This window comes from Bicyclus anynana, chromosome 25 (genome assembly GCF_947172395.1).
Source record: "Bicyclus anynana chromosome 25, ilBicAnyn1.1, whole genome shotgun sequence".
Taxonomy (NCBI): Eukaryota; Metazoa; Arthropoda; class Insecta; order Lepidoptera; family Nymphalidae; genus Bicyclus; species Bicyclus anynana.
In genome coordinates this window covers 2,209,522-2,229,773 of record NC_069107.1, presented here as the reverse complement: position 1 = coordinate 2,229,773, position 20,252 = coordinate 2,209,522, and the positions used below count along the sequence as shown (strand labels likewise).

Genomic DNA, 20,252 nt, shown 5'->3' with positions numbered 1-20,252 from the left:
GGGTGAAGTAATGAAAAAAGTGAAAAAGGGTATGACTTTCTCATCTTCTTCGTTCTACCTACCTTTGCTGTAGAGTTCAAAATACAATTTTAATAATCATGTTTTTGTACAAGTAACCTACTTGCTAAATAAAGATCTAAGTGGTAAATAATCTCACCTTGTGAGCGCAGCTTTATAATCTTGAGCATATAAAAAATCCGATGTTTCGCTCAAACTGAAGACAATTAGTTCCGGCTACCTGCGGATGTCGTCCAAGGGCGTAACTCACTTTCAGACCTAAACGATGAGCTATATGCTTTACTTCATTTATACGATGAGCTATATGCTTCAATTATACGAAGAGCAATATTATTTAATAGGAGCCGCTGGATGCTGGCGGCTCAAGACCTTTTTTTTTTTGGAAATCCATGCCTTATAGAGAACTGTGTCCAACAGTGGACGTCCTTCGGCTGTTTACGATGATGATATAATGCATTTCATTTATACCATGAACTATGTATACCATGAACTATGTACTATTTATACCATGAACTATGTACTTCAATTTATCTATATGTTGTGATATGTATTATATGACAAGTTATCCACTTCACTATGTGCTATAAAATTTACTTAATTTATCAAAATTAAGCAACATACCCAAATTATTATGATTTTACTTTGATTATACGACGAGCTATGTGCATTACTCCGATTATAAGATAAAAGAAAAGCATATAGCTACTAACTATACGACGACTTTCTAAGCATATTAGTCTATTAAGTTTGTTTTAAGTAAGACCAGTAATTACTGTAACCCATCCAATGATGATTTTCCTCTTACCATCAGTGGGACCACCTACTTGGTCTGTCAATTATTACTAGATACAAACTATATGAATAAAATTATTAACGTTTATATTTTCCATCTTTCCAGGTGTTCGGCTCCAAAGCGGACCTCCAGCTGCACACGCAGATCCACCTGCGCGAAGCGAAGCCCTACCGCTGCACCCAGTGCCCGAAGGCCTTCGCCAACTCCTCATACCTAGCGCAGCATTCGCGCATCCACCTCGGCATCAAACCGTACCGCTGCGAGATCTGCCAGCGCAAGTTCACCCAACTGTCTCACCTGCAGCAGCACATCCGCACCCACACGGGTGACAAACCCTATCGATGCACCCAGATAGGGTGCACCAAAGCGTTCTCCCAGCTGTCCAACTTGCAGAGCCACAGCCGCTGCCACCAGACCGACAAACCCTTCAAATGCAACTCCTGCTACAAATGCTTCACGCACGAGAAAGACCTCCTCGAACACATTCCGAAACACAAAGAATCCAAGCATTTGAAGACCCACATCTGCCAGTACTGCGGCAAGAGTTACACCCAGGAGACGTACTTAAGTAAACACATGAACAAACACGCTGAAAGAGCTGACAAGAGGCCGCCGATCTCCGCGTTAGGACTGAGCGGGCTCAACAGGTCCTTAGGAGCAGCCGCGCCCACTGCGGCCCCTTTCGCGGATCACCCATATTGGCCTAAAGTTAGTCCGGATTCCGCCGCGCACATGTCTGATGAAGGCGGGTATCATCAGCAGAGGGAGAGCGACGATCACCATGAGCATCAACTGCAGCAGCAAAGGGCGCTGTTCGCTCAACACGAGAGTCAGGAAGACCGCATCCAGCCGCCGGTGTCGTCGGCTGCGAATTCCGCTTTCACGCCGATAAACTCCATGGCGCCTCATCTCAACGGTCTCTCGCATCACAGCGCTCTGCCCACGCGGCCGTATCTCTACGACCCGTTGCACTTCCAGCAAGGGAAGCAGCAGCCTAACTCCTTCCCCAATCAGCTGATATCGCTCCACCAAATCCGGAACTACGCGCACCAGCCGTCCGCCCTGTTGCCTGCCGAGCACATCCTCCCCCATTCCCTCTCTCACAAAGACAAGCAGTAACCCCCTTGCCGTTTCCTGTAGGTGCACTTACTTTAGAACTTATGATGGTATTATTAGTCTATAAAGAAAAAGTAACGAAAATTATTAAAATTTAGAATCTCGCTCTCCAAGACAGATTTCGGTGGTATTAAATATATATGTATGAAATACTAAATTCGTTTATCATTTAGTGATGCGAAATTCAAGTTTTTAGACTTATATCGATATTCTGTATAAAAATTCTGAATTTTGTGAGTAGATATGTAAACAAATATATTGGGTATGAAATGTGATTTCAGGTGTTGTGAGGATATTATGTTTTGAATTTATCGCTTATAGATTAGTTTTCATTAAAGCTCAGTTATCGCCGATAGCAGAATGTAATTAATTTCTAAATTAATCTTATTTTACTAAATTATTGATTTGTAATCAATTACTTTTATTGTATATATTTACATTTTGAAAATATGTTTCACTGCGGCCTTTAAGAAGACTAATCTTTAAAATGGAATGACAAAACAATAAAATCAGAAGTTCGCTCCGGAAATTTATGAGAAAAATTATAATACAAATGCATAATAATCAAAAGCTTTACAGGCATTTCTAGGCATAATAATACTCCTCTATACGTCATTTAATTTTTCTGTAAATTTTATCACATTTTTAACTCTGCAAATAATAATAAATATTAATAAATTATTAATTGTAAAAAGGATATTATAATGATTTAAAAGACACATTTAATAGAAATAATAGTTTCAATGACGTACCAACCATAATGAATATAATATTGTTTTAAAACCTGAAATATGCAATATATTATGTGTTGATTGATATAATAAAACAGAGTTCCTGATTGATCCATGAGTTACAATATCGATAGAATATAAAATTTTTCTTTTGATTTGATTTTTCTATTGTCTGTTGCATTTTTATCGTATACGTTAAGAAGTACTAAACATGACAGATCTCTTAAACCATCACATTTGCACTCAGTTCCTACTTAGATCGATTAAAATCTTATTTAGCTTTACTTTTCATTGTCTATTATTCTACGACCCTTAGTTAACGGATTAGAAAATGTGGTCTTCCTTCAGATTTGTACATTATTGGTAATTTGGTATATTATTGAATGTAAAATGATTGACTATTGACAAAAGTCAGGGTGTTATTTGTCGTATTATATAAATAATTTCGATGTTAATATTAAAGGTTGTATTGTAATTTGTTGATATGATAAATTTAAACAAACTATTATGTTTATTTTACCGTATGCAGATTAATTCTAATTAAAAAATCAGCCTAATTAGCTACTACTTAATTATCTTTTAATTGTATCCTTTTGTATTTATTTGAACATTTAAATATACGTCAATCTTGAAGGCTGAATACATTTTCTATTTGTACTTGTACAATACGTTTTATGTAATGTAAAAATATCGACGGGTGGCCAAAATCGCTTTTTCTCATCTATCGATATCGATGAAAACGCACTTTTGTAAATATTTTGTAAATACTGATACACGTTTTTTGAGAAACATTGAAATTTATTGAAAATATTTTTTTTCTTTTAAGTCTAAAATGCTTATGCTCAATTATATTAGACGTAAGATGTCATTTGGTAATGGATACATCGCAGATACGTCGCGGTGACACTAAAATTTAATTAAAATTTCGTGACACTCACGTGTAAATTGTTGGCAATAGTCAACCTGCGTCAAGTTGTGGATTGTACTTAACAGTTGATATTTTTTCATTGTCAAATTTTATCGATAATGAAAATTAGACAATTGGTTGGAAAGGACATCACTTGATCGTATTATTTATTGGAGGGTTTACTTAGCAATATAATTGCATCACATTTATTATATACTTTCACATTTTACTGTCTCAAAATTGCAACGTTCTTCCATTTTTGATATTATGTTTTAAAAATCAATTGTCTAATGATTCCAAAGGGTCTAATATAAACTTTTACTGTATACATGGTGTAAATGGATTTTTGTCACAGATTTTTTTCGACATGCACTTCACACGAACATAAAATGATTATACCTGCCCTACACAATCTTTTATCGGTCGATCAAAATATACAAGAGTCAACGTAACACTGGTATCTTGTCCATCCATTAAACTATATCTAATACGTCTTAATCATATTGACAACCTAATTTGTAGGCTGCCCTTTGTGGACGGTACTGTTGTTTTACGCCTTAAAACGTTGTTGTGCGTTTAAAGCTTTTGCATAAAGTTTTTCTAAATACCGTTCAACGTTGAGAATTAAATGAAATGTAATATTTTCTTTTACTCAAGTTATGTTAGACAAGGGACAAATATATTACGTCAGATTAAATCGTCGTTTATTAAAAAATATTTATGAATAACTATTGTTAGAGCCTAACGACGGATACAGTAAGGTTTATTTTATATTTTACAATATATTGTTTGTCCTGACAAAGATTGTATAACAAATAAAACTCCACTCACAGTCACAATACACAGTTCACAATAAAAAATCATCGATTTTGAAAATGGCATGCACTTTCACATCACTAAAAGTTGATATTAGACCGAAAATAAATGAATTAGTATAATTTTTGAAGTATACGAAAATATTGTTGAATTTGTTTTCTTTCGAAAAATTGCATAATAGGTATTATGTAATATTTTACAAAAATGTGATAGGAGGCGGAGTATGGGGAGAGGTGTATTTTTCGAAAATCTTTCGTCTAAAAAGTTGATTTGCTATTGATCTTTTTTTTTATTAGGTTATGAATTTTTAGGTTGTGGTTATTTGTGATCAGGACTAAGTCCCTTGGGGACTAGTGGTCTAAGAGCAAGTGGACTGTTTTTTCAGAGTGTTAATACAGTGCAAAATTAATTTCCTAAAAATCCTTAAAAAAAATTTTTTTTTGGGTTTTTTTTGGAATTTTTTTTTTGGGATTTGTATTAAATTTTACATTTTGAATTAAAGTCTTAAGTTCTTTTTCATTATTATTACAATTATCTATTCCATTATTATTCATTAGAAATATTTTTCTCTGATTAAAATTGTAACATCCACGTTTTTCTTCATGTTTCTTCAAAAAACTTTCATGTCAAAAATCATACACTAAAATTATGTGTAATTATAATAATCAAATTACAGTGTTACATCGTTTAAAAAAAAATATTTATAAAGGTGATTTTTGGCTGAAGTTTTTGTGTACTAATAACATAATTTAAAAAAAATTAATTTACACTAAACAAACAGTTCGCTTGCTCAAAGTCTAGTGTAATGCCGTTTGTCCATTTGTCACAAAGTTAGCCAAATGCTAATATTAAGTTCTTGTACAAATTATTGTTTTTTTATTAATTATTATTATTGTATTGTAATGCAATATTATATCTCTTCCGAATTTGTTATAGTGCTTATACGCAATGTAGATAGATGACATTGAGCCAAGAATTTATCCAAATTTTTTTTAATGCTGATCTCACATCTATCAAGTTTCCGCCTTAGTATTTAACAATCACGGGGATTCCGAAGAAGGGAAGACTGTTTTACGATATTAAAGTCAAACAATGTATTGACATAAAAGTCTTAACATAGTCTATACCGTACATTGAAACGCTTGTGTTCAATATGAAAATCAAAAATGTTGAAAAACTTTCGTTATCTGCTTATTAATTATTTTAATTGAAGCACTGAATACTTATACAAAACAGTGACTTTAATCTAACATTTACTAAGTTGCATTTTTTTCAAAACAAAATATCTCTATCTAAGAGCTTCAATATTTAAAACCCATAATTTGGGCCTTTGTTGGAATTCGTGTGAATTAATTTATGTTAATACATAAAAGTTAGTTTTGTTTACGCATTTATGGTGATTTTCACTACACTATGGAGTGATTAACAAAACGCAGGTTGTTTTGGCATTCGCTACATTGTCGTTGCGTGCGGTCCGGTCGGCTGATAGATGTGCGACCAGCTGAACTTCGGTTGTAAGGGATTTAAAAGGTCGCCAATATCTCTCTATTTTAAGTAGAAATGTGATATTGTAATGATTTTTTTTAGTTAGTTAAGTGTAAACTTATTTGTATGATTAAATACGATATTTTTGTAAGTAACTTTTTTTTCGTTTTACGGATAGTTTTCGCCTCGAGTAGCGTTCCCGTTTTAAGATTTTAGAGCAAAAGTGGACGGTATCTTTTTTGTTACTTAAAATTGATTAAAAATTAATTACAACTATGCCAAGATCCATATTTATTTTATTTATCAAACCCCTTACTATCCCCAGAAAAAGTAGAGAAATAATTAAATTATAATTATTTTATTTAATTATTGAATATAATATAATTTATTAGTGGAGAATAAAAACCACCGGCTATAACAGATCACCTTGCAGCACACTTTGTTGCGAACAATATCTACGATATTATACATCCCTGCACATGTACTACTCTGAAGCACAATTGTGTCATCATCATCTTTATCAACCCATATTCGGCTCACTGCTGAGCTCGAGTCTTCTCTCAGAACGTGAGGGGTTAGGCCAATAGTCCATCACGCTGGCCTAATACGGATTGGCAGACTTAACACACGCAGAGAATTATGAAAACTCTCTGGTATGCAGGTTTCCTCAGGATGTTTTTCTTTCACCGTTTTGAGACACGTGATATTTAATTTCTTAAAATTGTGTGCATTTTAAGAAGTTAAATATCACTGAAAAAGTTGGAGGTGCATGCCCCCGACCGGATTCGAACCCGCACCCTCCGGAACCGGAGGCAGAGGTCATATCCATTGGACTATCACAGCTCACAATATGTACTAGGCTACATTCACCAGTCATTTAAGTGACCTAACCTTTATTGGAAATCAGTGAGCTAATAATTATCACTGAGTTAATCATTATAGCCATCGAATTATTTCAAATGTGTTTAATCATAGCTAAGTTTTGAAAATAAAAAATCGGTCTTGAACTTTTCTCCTTTATTTAGTAAACAGTCGCAAATTATTAAAATAAGGTACTTAAAATAGGTATTTACAATAATAAAGGGATTGTTCTACCTACGTAGGTAAAATTCATACAAACACAAACCATTCAAAATTAGAAAGCAAGATATACCTAAAGATAAAACATAGTGAGATGAAATTCGTATCTAGAAGGCAAATCAGAGAGATAGATTATTCAGGAAAGAGTTAGTAGTATTAAAAAAGGACATAAAAGAATCTATTGTCAATGATCCACCTTCAGGTAACTCCGCTGCAACTATTCTTTAAAACTTACGTATATCTTTGAATTAAAAATTTTACTTACGGTTCATAAAACGGCTTCTGACATTTTATTGAGAAAATGAAATTTCTGCTCAATTTACTTTTACGTAAATGAATCAATTAGAATAGTTACTGCGGTTTAACCAAATCCAAAAATATTTAGCGAATTTTAAAAATTCTTCAATGACATATTTTAAGAAAAAGATGCAGAAGAATTTTAACAAACAGACACATAAAATAATAAAAAAAGTGAATTCGCTGAATTTTTTTTCGATTGACAAACTTCATCTCACGACTTAAAATATAATAGGGAATATTTCACATAATACTTTATATGTATTGTCATTTAGTCGCCCTAAAAACTAAACGAGAATCATATAAACAAATCATATATGAAGGAAAAAAATGGTGGTAAACAAATTGCAGAATAAGAGACCAAAGAAGAAAGTAGGTCTCGCATAGAGTGCGAGTTACATCGCCTTTAAAATTTAAAACCACCACCTTTGTCCTTCAGTCTATGATAAACAAAATCAAAACACTGGCACAATACGACTAGATAATTAAGTAACAGTTTTCCAAAACGGAAAAAAATCACATAAATAATGACAACAAGGGAACAACAAAACATTTGGTATTTGATTTTGAAAATATTACAATCAAAATTGCACCTACCAAACTTACCATAAACAACCAGATATACCTAACTAACTGTTAAAATATAGGAGAACACAATAAGATTTTTAAGTTTTTAAGTAATTAATTTGGAATGGTTCTCCAGGTCATTAATACAGCCATTGATAAATTACATACTAAGTACATTGTTATAAATATTTTCAGCTACAAACAGCAGCAGATTATTTTCTGAACTGATCTGATCCAGCACCAGATATCTAAAGAGTTGATGGCGATCCTAAACTGGTATAGGCATCTTGCCTAGTAAGCAATTGTGAATATTTCATTCATTTTAATCTAAATAACTAGTAAGTATATAATATTTTTGCTAAGACTAATGTGGGATGAATTTGTTATGACCAAGACGCATGTTGATGTAACGCACATAGTTGCCGAAAGGGGCATAATTGTGATATTTTGTTTGGAAGGTGCAAGAATGAATAGCAATACAGACCGGCAAGAGATCACTTAAAAGTAGACAAACAGAAACGAAATTATAGACAATCTAATAAAATATTCACGAAATCCTAAAACACATATATGTCATTCGAATGCAGCGTATGTAGATTAATTTAGATAACCTAATCTTGATAAACAAAGAGCTTTCCATACATTTGAAATACAAAAATACTTTTATAAAAAACACACAATTTTTGCCAAGAAATATTCTGTACTACGATTTTTATTTTAGACCAAAAATGATCAAATATAAACAAAACATAAATGATCAACAGCTAAAAAACACCTTTTAAATAAGGCAAGAAGTTGATTTTACGCACCTTTAATACGTAGAATCTAAATGCGAATAAAAGTTTAATAATAATATAAACATAATTTTGGATGTAACGTACTTAAACAGTACAATAAAACTTCTATTTCTTTTAAGATTATTAACGACGGAAATTCTAAAGTAATTACTAACTGCTTGCAGTATTATCAGAAAACATAATTAAGTGCAGAGAACAAAGTAAAGTAAAAAATTATAAAAAGAAAACCAAAAGACCATCTCACTTCCTTAACTTATTGCTTGTTGATAATCAAATGTAAAATTTTCTAAAAAGCATTTATAGGTTTAAAATAAAAATTCGGAGTATGCATACGCTGGTAGCAATTCTGTTTCTGATTTAAACTTCGACCTTGTACGGGGAGCCAGGGATATGATCATCGCCCCATTTGACGATGACGATGTACTCTCCTCTGTCCCTGATGACATACCAACACTCGTAGTTGTTCTTGCCCTTGTGTTTCAGCTGGACTTCGTCACACGGGCCTTTAGGACCGTAGATGCCGACGTAGAGGATGTTGTTACCTGTTTAATAAGATGAATTACTTTGTGGTTCCCTGGTTCTCTATAAAATAGCCGCCCTATAACTACTACTGGCGTTGTCACATTGACTCCGGATCATATCAGGGAGACAGAAATAAGACACAAAAATGCCTCTCTGACTGAGAGCATATTATTTGTTCCTTATACCATGGAGATCTTTGGACCATGGAATTGCAGTGCCAAAGATGTCTCTGAATTATCTCACTGCGGCTACTTTCCGGCCAATATATTTACACCATTCCACGTGGGCATGATTTTTATAGCTCTAGGGATAAGTTTGTTTCTGTAATATTTCTCAATAAAAAATATTATTGAGGGTATTGTAAAGATTCTTGATAATGGGCAATTTGGAGATGAAAATATTTTTTATGCTCATGCCAGCAAAGGGTTTGGATAGCTATGAAGTCTAAGATATTTGCTTGCCTAGAAAATGTCTGTTATAACAGTTCCTCTAACTGGAAGTTTTATATGATTATGTCCATTCAATTATAAAATAAACACACATTAATAAGGTGCGTGGTAATAAGGTGTGTTCCGAGACTTGGTCGCTAACTATGGGCCTCATAAGAAGGCTCAGAGTCACACAGCGGGCGATGGAACGAGCTATGTTAGGAGTATCTCTGCGTGATCGAATCAGAAATGAGGAGATCCGCAGAAGAACCAAAGTCACCGACATAGCTCAACGAGTTGCGAAGCTGAAGTGGCAATGGGCGGGGCACATAGTTCGAAGAGCCGATGGACGTTGGGGTCCCAAGGTGCTGGAATGGCGACCCCGCACTAGTAAGCGCAGTGTTGGCCGACCCCCCACCAGGTGGACTGACGACATCAAGCGAGTCGCAGGGATTCGCTGGATGCAGGCGGCTCAGTATCGTGATGTTTGGAAGTCCCTACAAAAGGCCTATGTCCTGCAGTGGACGTCCATCGGCTGATATGATGATGATGATGATGAATAAGGTGCAATAACAAACATATCTACTGAGACAATATATATTGCATATAATATGATAATACTCATAAGCGTCCTGACCTAAAGACCTGATCCTGTTTAAAATTAAAATAGCATCCCCTACTCACCAGCATCACCCGCGTGCACCGTGAACTGGTTGTGTTTGTTCAGATACGCCTTCTTCAGCCCCATCCCCTTGCTGGTCACCTTAGTAGCATCAGACTTGAACACAGGCAACGCCGGGCCTTGCTTTGCTGCTGCTTTGGATACCTTTTGTACAGTCTCTACTGTAACTGATGATGTCTCTTGAGCTCCAATTTCAGCGAGATTTGGACCTAAAATTAAAATGGTATATGGAACTTATAATCAAAAGCTGTGAAATTGTGAAGCTATTTTGATTTAAAAAAACACGCCAGTAGTGGAAATAATATAGATAAAAAGAATTTTTCATTTGACCAGTACTAAAGCTAAAATTAAAAACTTATAGGCAGTGAAAGTGGAAAAACATTTAGTAGTGGAACATTTGTTACCAATATCAAAATTAAAAATTGATTAAAAATCGAATAAATAAAACCTGTGAAAGTAAAAAAGAAGGAATATTTGTTTACCAGTAGCTTCGATCTTGAAAGGCGAACCCACGATGTGACCACCGTTGTATTTAACGCTCATGTAGTAGAAGCCCGGAGCAAGAGGCGTGTAGCGGACCTAAAAATTACAGAATTAGATATAAAAAGACTAAAAAAAAGGGTAAAAAGTACCTAGTACATAGGTGTAAAAAAATAAGTCTATATTAATACACTGACGTAAAATGTCTGATAACAGATCTGATGACCTTTCTTCCTGACTTGATTCCTGACAGATGAGCTAAGGGTTTTAACAGAATTCTTTATATTTTCTTTAATAATCCTAGGTAACTAATGGAATCCTAATATATAAATGCGAAAGATCATTTCTTTTCCAAGGCATCACGAAATCTCGAAAACCGCTTCATGTACAAAGATAAAAGTTGGCAGGGAGGAAGTTTATAGTTAGTAGATATCCGCTATGAGCGGATATTGCGATAGGGCTGGATTAAGGTGGTCTAAAAGCAGACGAAGTCACGGGAGTCCGCTAGTAATATTTGTGTCATTATCATCGCTAACCTTGTAACCTTCTTCAACTTCCGTACAGTCCATGGATACCCTCGACGGCCCATCCATGGTCACCGCCAGAATACCAGCTCCGGCATTGCAAGTGTTGATGATCAAGTCAGTTTTAGCGCCTGCAACAATTTGAGTCAATGTTTAATGCATAGGTATTCCTAAAAAAACACACAAATAAACGTTTGGGGACGTTCGACAGAATAACCTCCTATAAGAAGTTCAAAAACACCTTTCTGTGAGTGCCCAAACAACCTGTGGTCAGGGCTGCAGCGTGAAGAACCTCCCCACAATACGCGCTGTCTCGAGAATCACTGCCTTTTGTATCCGACCCTTGATCCAGCAGTTAAGCAAAAGCTTCTTAAGGTCTTGGTCGGTTGTTTTAGCTGTAAGACCATTGACTGAAACGTCTATCGGAACAATAGTTGCCACCAACATTCCACATGGCGATAATCTCGTAAACAAGGTCCAAGTATTAAGATGCCTTCTTTAAAGGACATTTAATGCTCACCAGTTTTAACAGCCCCAAGTCCAGGTCCATGGGCGTGCACAGCGGCAGGATCAGCATCGTCCTTTCCTACCTGCAAAGAAACAAAATGTTATCACTATCATCAATGTCAGCCGATGGACGTCCACTGCTAGACATGGTTCCGAGGTATATGCATCCAGCTTTTCACTGTAAAATGAAGCTAACTAAAAGCTATCATTTAAAAAGCTATCAGCTATCTTCATCTCGCCCTGGACTAACTGAAAATTCCCCCTTCCTCTATTTTGAGGATTACTTTTTAACCGACTTCTAAAAAAGGTTCTTAATTCGAGTCAATGTTTTTTTTTGTATGTGTGTTACATGATTACTCGATGACGCCTGGACCGATTTGAATAATTCTTTTTTTGTTTGAAAGGGTATATGTCAGGATCTGATGATGGGATCCTGGAGAATCGAGGGGAACTTTAAAAAATCGTAAGAGCCCCGACAGGCAAAACAGCTTGTGAGGTGTACACTGTACAGTAGCTATCTTGTGATTGGGCTTTATTAATTTGATGAGGACCTTTGTTTCGACTGTCATTGGGGGTTATGACATGACTACAGCAACAAACCAGATTTTTATGTGGCGTGCTAGTTTTTTTTTTTTTCAATTGACAAAATCGTGGTGCCAGCCCTCCTCCCCCTTCGTATGCCGAATAGGGGAGTACCCCCTTGCTCCCACTCAACTACTCCCCTGGTATATAAATACATTAAATGGTAATAATGTTAACCTTAATCCTCAATGGCGAGGCAGGAATATGGACACCATTGAACTTGACGTTGATGTTGTGGACGCCGTTCTCTCGCGGCATGAACCTGATGCTGTACTGGTCCCCGTCGATGTTCTGGATGAAGCAGTCGTCCGTCTTGCCGGATGGTGATACTATCTGTAACAAATATTCAAACATTTAAATGTTTCTTTCATCATTATCATCTAATTCATCAAAGTAATATTGAAACAAACAATACAACAGAGAAACTCCAAGCATAGCTCGCTCAATCTCCCGCTGAGTGACTTTGAGCCTTCTGATAGGAAATTATGTGCAATATATAAATACTATTCGAACAGTCCAATACAGGGAGGATATGGAGCTTACACCCACCATGCTGCCACAATGTGGGTTGGCCGGCTTAGGATGATAATTTGTCTACTTAAGCTCATTACCAGAAGTTGATAAAAATATGGCACGAGGATGCAGAATCCCAAAGATTTTTTACGCATAATTTGTTACAAAAAAACAGCTCGAACCCACGACCCCGTGATCAGAATCCACACCACTGGACTAACAAGACAGTTAATATTTAAGTAAGTAGAAACAAAAAATGGCCGCCACCATAGCATCCCTACAATCCCGACAGTACAACTGTTGCCATATTAATTTTTATAACGCGTCCCAAACTTCGCCCAGTATTCATCGCGGGTTATAAAATATTAAACAGCCCCTGATTTATGGGGGGCGGTCACGTGCGGTCAGCCCGTTTTATTACATTTTTTCCAAAGAAATAACTTAAGTGTGTGTAAGACTACACTTGGAATGTAGGGACTGACTTTCGAACTTATGCTTGTGTAGGAAATAGTACTCTGAGACGGATATGACGTCGCTCGATCTCGTGTTGGCTTGTGGCGCGACTTGTTTTCGTAAAGAGTAGGGAGTTAGAGAGGGGTAGCGATCGGTTGGCGGTAATGACTAGCGATATAAAATACTCGTCGTGCAGTCTTTAGTATGCTCGTGGCGTTCGATCCGTCCACATTTCTTGTTGTGTAATTCTTTATGGATTAATTGGGATAGGCAGGGAGAGTGACTTGAGCGAAAAAAGGGAGTGTAAGTTAACTGTCAAGGACGTCCTTAACCCTATACACAACTTTCACAAGTTCGTGACTCCATTCAAAGTCATTCTCTGCCATATTAGGGTCTTATTTTGTTACAGTTTGATTTCTTAATTAAGTTGTCCTGACAAATGTTGTGAAACCTTTTTTCGAAATTGGTTTTCTTATTTTTGTAATCCACTTCTGAGTCTGCTAAAACTTGTTTATTGTAAAGTTACTCGTATTTTCTTAAAAAATAATATTTTACGGACAAAATTTTATGCAAATATAATTAAAATGCATTTTGAATGTGCTGATGTATATGACTATATTTTAACATATAGTGTATAGATACATTAGTGCTAGGAACTCGGAGCCAACCAAAGATAACAGAGGAGCATACAATGTTATAGTCTTTTAGATTACTTTTTCCTTTAAGTTTCAAACTTTGAATTTCAATTTCCATCTAGCAACAAATAACAATACAATGCAGTCGAACTTATAAAACGATAACTTCGGTCGGTATTATGCCAACTGGTTACATCGATCATAAATCTTTAATATGGCGGCAAGTGGACGGGTATCGTGTTCACACGATAAATCAAACTGACCCCTCATTGGCGAATATATTGTCTGGATACGCAACGGTTGTGCAAATGACGAAGGCTTGGGAATCCGCAGAAGTCATATAAATGAAGAAAAAAAGATAGCTACAGTACAGTACAATAATGGTCAGACCTTCGTCATTATATAAAAGACTCCGTTCGCATCATCATCATATCAGCCGATGGACGTCCACTGCAGGACGTAGGCCTTTTGTAGGGACTTCAAAACATCACGATACTGAGCCACCTGCATCCAGCGAATCCCTGCGACTTGCTTGATGTCGTCAGTCCACCTGGTGGGAGGTCAAACAAAACTGCGCTTTCTAGTGCAGGATCGCCATTCCAGTACTTTGGCACCCCAACGTCCATCGGTTCTTCGAACTATGTGACCCGCCCATTGCCACATGAGCTTCGCAACTCGTTGAGCTATGTCGGTGACTGGTTCTTCTGCGGATCTCCTCATTTCTCCGTTCGCATGATATTCGGCTTGTCAAAAATCCCACAGGAACCATGGATTTTGTTATATTAAAAAAAACCTATGTTCAACTCCCAGGTGCCATTTATTTACCAAAGTTCATCTAGATCGATTTAGCCGTGATAGTCCTCAACGATGATTCACAACACATTATGTTCCACTGTTCTCGGTTTTGAGGTGAAAGAGAAGAATGAAGGAGCTCGGAGAATTTTCTGACAGTCATCATCATCATTATCAACCCATATTCGGCTCACTGCTGAGCTTAAGACTCCTCTCGGAATGAGAGGCGTTAGGCCAATAGTCCACCACGCTGGCCCAATGCAGATTGGCAGACTTCACACACGCCGAGAATTAAGAAAATTCTCTGGATTCCTCACGATGTTTTCCTTCACCTTTTGAGACACATGATATTTAATTTCTTAAAACGTACACAACTGAAAAGTTAGAGGTGCTACGCACTTAACTGCACGGCTCTATAGATGATAGTAGACGACGTTATCAGTAATGCTGGAATGTAGTGAGAAATGGACTTTCGTTCTAGAAATTTTAATGAAGATCATGGATAAGGATGAAATAGAGAACGTGAGTTAAAAGAGAATATCGATGGGGGTGCATTATGGCCGACACTACTCACTGGTGTCCATGAAAATTTTCCCCTTTACAGAAAAACAGGGGTTCCCATTCACCCTGCTGTCCAAGCTGCCCTTGGCGACGTCGAGCCAAATGTAGAACTACGTGGGCTTGTCCACCTGCACGTTGTCCGAGAACTGCGCCACCTCCAGAAGGTAGGCGTCACCCACCGCGGGAGAAATGTACACCTTGAAGGTATCCCACTCACCCTGCTGTCTAAGCTGCCCTTAGCGCCGTTGAGCCGGATGTAGAACTGCGTGGGCTTGTTGTCTGGAAACTGCGCCACCTCCAGAAGGTGGGCGTCACCCACCACAGTAGAGATGTGCACTTGAAGGTATCCCACTCACCCTGCCGTCTAAGCTGCCCTTGGCGCCGTTGAGCCGGATGTAGAACTGCGTGGGCTTGTCCACCTGCACATTGTCTGGAAACTGCGCCACCTCCAGCAGGTGGGCGTCACCCACCACAGTAGAGATGTGTACTCGAAGGGATCCCACTCACCCTGCCGTCCAAGCTGCCCTTAGCGCCGTTGAGCCGGATGTAGAACTGCGTGGGCTTGTCCACCTGCTTGTTGTCTGGAAACTGCGCCACCCCCAGCAGGTGGGCATCACCCACCACAGTAGAGATGTGTACTCGAAGGGATCCCACTCACCCTGCCGTCCAAGCTGCCCTTGGCGCCGTTGAGCCGGATGTAGAACTGCGTGGGCTTGTCCACCTGCGCATTGTCTGGAAACTGCACCACCTCCAGAAGATGGGCATCACCCACCACAGTAGAGATGTGCACTTGAAGGAATCCTACTCACCCTGCCGTCCAAGCTGCCCTTGGCGCCGTTGAGCCGGATGTAGAACTGCGTGGGCTTGTCCACCTGCGCGTTGTCTGGAAACTGCGCCACCTCCAGAAGGTGGGCGTCACCCACCGCGGGAGAGATGTACACCTTGAAGGGGGAATCCGGTATGTGCTGTTCGTTGAACTTCAGACCGATGCGGTATTCACCTGAGGACAAGTTATACAAGGTTTGAGATTTTTAACGCTTTAATACAACCAAACGAGCATCATTAGAAGATATTTTTCTTCTTCTTCTTAGGGTGCCTCTCCGACTAGCGAAGGTTGGCAGTCAGCTTCTTGTACTCGTCTCAATCTTTCGCGAGGCGAAATAATTGTGCGGCGCTCGCAAAGAAAAGAAAGGAGATCTTCTATTAGCAAGATATTTTTGCTGTCTAATATAAGATCTCCTTTTTTATAGAAGAGAGGTTAGACCTTAGCTTACCCACTTCGTTGCTCTAATGTGGTTAGCAAGCGTAAATCAAATCAAATCAAAATATATTTATTGCGAATTCAGGTTACATTAAGATTTTTGGATGACAAGCTTTTGACGGCCTCCGGCGCAGTCTTATGCGCGGTGGATTTACAAGACAGAGGTTCTGGGTTCGGTCCCGGCTGGTCCGATTGAGGTTTTCTTAATTGGTCCAAGTCTGGCTGCTGGGAGGCTTCAGCCGTGGCTAGTTACCACCCTACCGACAATGACGTACCGCCAAGCGATTTAGCATTCCGGTACGATGTTGTGTAGAAACCGAAAGGGATGTAGATTTCATCCTACTCCTAACAAGTTGTCCCGCTTCCATCTTAGATTGCATCATCACTTACCATTACCAGGTGAGATTGTAGTGAAGAGCTAACTTGTAAAGAATGAAAATATGGCTAGATTTACGACCTTATAATGATATTTTTTTTACCCATAATATTTTTTTAATAATTTTATACTCATAATTTCTGATAATTCTTACTCTTAATTTCTGATAATTTTTACTCATGATTTCTTTAGAGACAAAAAAGTTTAGTATTTCACAAACCTGCAATAAATTAATTTTGATTTTGATTTATGATTTTGAAAAGTGTGAATGTCTTAAAAATATTCTTCTACTGAGCACATTAGCAGCCAGATGCACCACGCAAATAATTTCTAACCCAACCCTTCTCCGACGGCCGACAAATGCAAACTATAAATTTGCGCGGTGGCCCTAAAAAACCGACAAAATTGGAAAAAACGGGGCACAAAAACGGGACAAAAACGCAATTTGAATTGCATGAAAAAAACCACAGCCGGAGAAGACGTCACTCAATCTGAATAACTGGCTAACGATGTCAGCGATATTTCTTCCTGGAGACGAACATTTAAATTTTTACGTGAAACACGCTGATATACGAAACCTTAATAGACACAGATTTAGAAAAATCGTCGTTATCAACCCATATTCGGCTCACTGCTGAGCTCAAGTCTCCTCTTAGAATGAGAGGGGTGAGGCTAAAAATCTTCCTTAAACATGGATACCTAACAAGGCAATAGTTTTTCATTCAAACTATAAATAGTTTTGAAGGAAAAACAAACCACATTCAATACAAATGATTATAATATACCTACATTCCCTATATAAAGCAACAAATTGGATCATTATAATTTTAGACAAAGCCGAAATAAATAGACTAGCCGACGCCTCGCGGTTTCATCCACGTGGTTCCCTTTCCTGTGGGAATACGGGGATAAAATATAGCCTATGACACTCACAAATAATAGAGCTTTCTAGGGGTAATGGAATTTTCAGTAGATCCAGAGATTACCCCCTATAACAACACAAACTTTACCTCTAAATAATATTAGTATAGACAAGTTGCAAACAGAACTTCCTATTTTGAATGAAATCTAAAAGGAATTGCGATTGCCGGCTCAATTGCAATCAGGTTTCTTAATACAGGTTGTATTAACTATTGTGCTTCGTGGAGGGCATTATTGTTGCAGATTTATTTACATCTGTAGAGCTTTTTTCGATCGTGTTTTTCGGTGATTGGACAAAAAATCCTTTTTGTGTGTTTGCAGTGTCTTTTTGTAGTATTTTTTTTTGTAACATGTAACTAGTGTTTGGGCCGGTGCCACTGTCCTTTTTGACACGAGTTCTTAATGTTTTTTTTTTAACTTTGATTAGTTTTAGATATTATATTTATGTCTAATTTTATTTGTCAAGACTCAATAGCTTTAGGATTCTGTGGCCTATTTTGTTCTAACCCGTTCTTTTAACGCGTACTTCACGTCTTTTTGCGGGAAAAGGGATATTCAAATAAACACTAAATAGAATATTGGTCATTTCTTAGAAATACATTTTAGGTGGTATATTTTGAGTTCATGGGCCTCTTATAAAGGCTCCGAGTCACACAGCGGGCGATGAAGCGAACTATGCTAGAAGTATCTTTGCGTGATCGAATCAGAAATGAGGAGATTCGCAAAAGAACCAAAGTCACCGACATAGCTCAACAAGTCGCGAAGCTGAAGGGGCACATAGTTCAAAGAGCCGATGGACGTTGGGGTCCTAAGGTGCTGGAATAGCTACTTTGCACCGGAAAGCGCAGTGTTGGTCGCTTGATATCTAGGTGGACCGAGGATATCAAGTGGGTTGCAGGTAGCCGCTGGATGCTGGAAGCTCGATACCGATGTGCTTGGAGGTCCATGCAAGAGGTCTATGTCCAGCAGTGGACGTCTATCGGATGATAAGGTAAGGTAAGGTATGTGGTATCCACCAGTAGGTAAGCACCGGGTGACATTTTTACATAGAATCTAAACTCTATAACGTTTGATAAATAATTTGCAAAAATATTGCATTCATTAGCAAACAAATTATCTTTTAAATCAACGTTGATCAACCGCGGTACAACCGGGCCAAACCCTCAAATAATGATGTAGGCCTCATGCAAAGCAGTAGTATTGACATGTTACAGGTTCGATGCCCGGGCCGCTTCCTCTTTCTTGTTTAAACTAAAAAAAGCATTGTACGTTTTACAAAATTTTGCAATAAAAATCGATAAGTGAAGATTAAAACTGCAAGTTTGTATCGACCAAAGAGTAAAAAAATCTTTCGTAGGTTTGGGTGTACTCTTCTATAACAAGATCCCCAAGACTGTGATGGACCTGCCAATGCATAGCTTTAAGCAATGTGTTAAAAACATTTACTTAGTCGAGGTTACTACACCATCGATGAGTTCCTTAATGACAAAGTTGCTTGGAGGCCGTTGGATCAGCTTCCACCTTCACACAGGAAGTAAAACTACAAGAAATTGTAATGTTATCATAAATTGTAATTATAATAATATTATAATTACAATTTATGATATTGTATGATTTTTTTTAAAAAAAGAGCAACTGTTGAGTTTCTTGCCGGTTTCTTCTCAGCAGAATCTTCCTTCCGAACCGGTGGTAGAATGTTTACAAATAGTTAACTGACGTATCAAAAGTGCTTGTATACTGAGCCTACTTGAAATAAATGAATTTTTGATTTTGATTTTGATTTTTGACTTCGGCGTATTTGAAAGCGTGAGATGACATTTATTATCATCCATCTATCGTGGATTAAGAGGAGTGGATAACCACTGCTGGAAATAGACATGCTTTAGGGATCAACCAACCTTAAAAATTATAAAAAATACGAGGGTGCTAAAACCACGCGTCTGAAGTATAAATTCTATCTCTTGCTCCTACAGTATACATACAAACCGCTGTTTTTCTTTTTATATTCACTGACCTATCTCCCTTTCAATATCCGTTCGCCTCGCCCGATCACAATTTTCGTAACGCTCGCGTCACGCATTCACCAACTTACTCCCAAAGTAAACCTTTGACAAAGTAACTGTCCTAATATCATTGGATGCTAATTAAATATTAGATAGTCCGATTTAACAACATTCTATCACAGCGCAACGCTTTTACAGGGCTCGCAAACATTTTTTCTTATCACTATCAACGAAATGGGTTAAACAAAGTAACCGTCATAGTGTCGTTTGGTGCTACTTAAAAATTAGAACTGTTTCGCAAAAAACGCCAGTTCAGACACAACATTCCATCATAGCGCGAGCGCGTCTGCAGGGCTCGCAAACATTTTTTCCCCATCCACGACATGAGGCTGGCGGTCAATTAAA

The 20,252-nt window shown here is 37.6% G+C and overlaps 2 protein-coding genes across 12 annotated transcripts in view; one reads left to right on the top strand and one right to left on the bottom strand.

The window, feature by feature from the left end:
• The window catches only part of LOC112056645 (zinc finger protein rotund-like), a 213,620-nt gene extending 207,468 nt beyond the window's left edge, over window positions 1–6,152 (top strand). For all 4 annotated transcript variants that reach the window (XM_052889393.1, XM_052889394.1, XM_052889392.1 and 1 more), the window contains one exon: window positions 917–6,152. In XM_052889393.1, the coding sequence (XP_052745353.1) occupies window positions 917–1,930 (1,014 nt within the window). In that variant the 3' untranslated portion in view covers window positions 1,931–6,152. The remainder of the gene's footprint in view (window positions 1–916) is intronic.
• Window positions 6,153–6,866: 714 nt separating this feature from the next.
• The window catches only part of LOC112056204 (filamin-A), a 102,987-nt gene continuing 89,601 nt past the window's right edge, over window positions 6,867–20,252 (bottom strand). For all 8 annotated transcript variants that reach the window (XM_052889391.1, XM_024096650.2, XM_024096628.2 and 5 more), the window contains 7 exons: window positions 16,096–16,286; window positions 12,510–12,665; window positions 11,764–11,833; window positions 11,256–11,374; window positions 10,722–10,818; window positions 10,242–10,448; window positions 6,867–9,149 (listed from right to left, as the gene is read on the bottom strand). In XM_052889391.1, coding sequence (XP_052745351.1) covers window positions 8,965–9,149; window positions 10,242–10,448; window positions 10,722–10,818; window positions 11,256–11,374; window positions 11,764–11,833; window positions 12,510–12,665; window positions 16,096–16,286 — 1,025 coding nt within the window. In that variant the 3' untranslated portion in view covers window positions 6,867–8,964. The remainder of the gene's footprint in view (window positions 9,150–10,241; window positions 10,449–10,721; window positions 10,819–11,255; window positions 11,375–11,763; window positions 11,834–12,509; window positions 12,666–16,095; window positions 16,287–20,252) is intronic.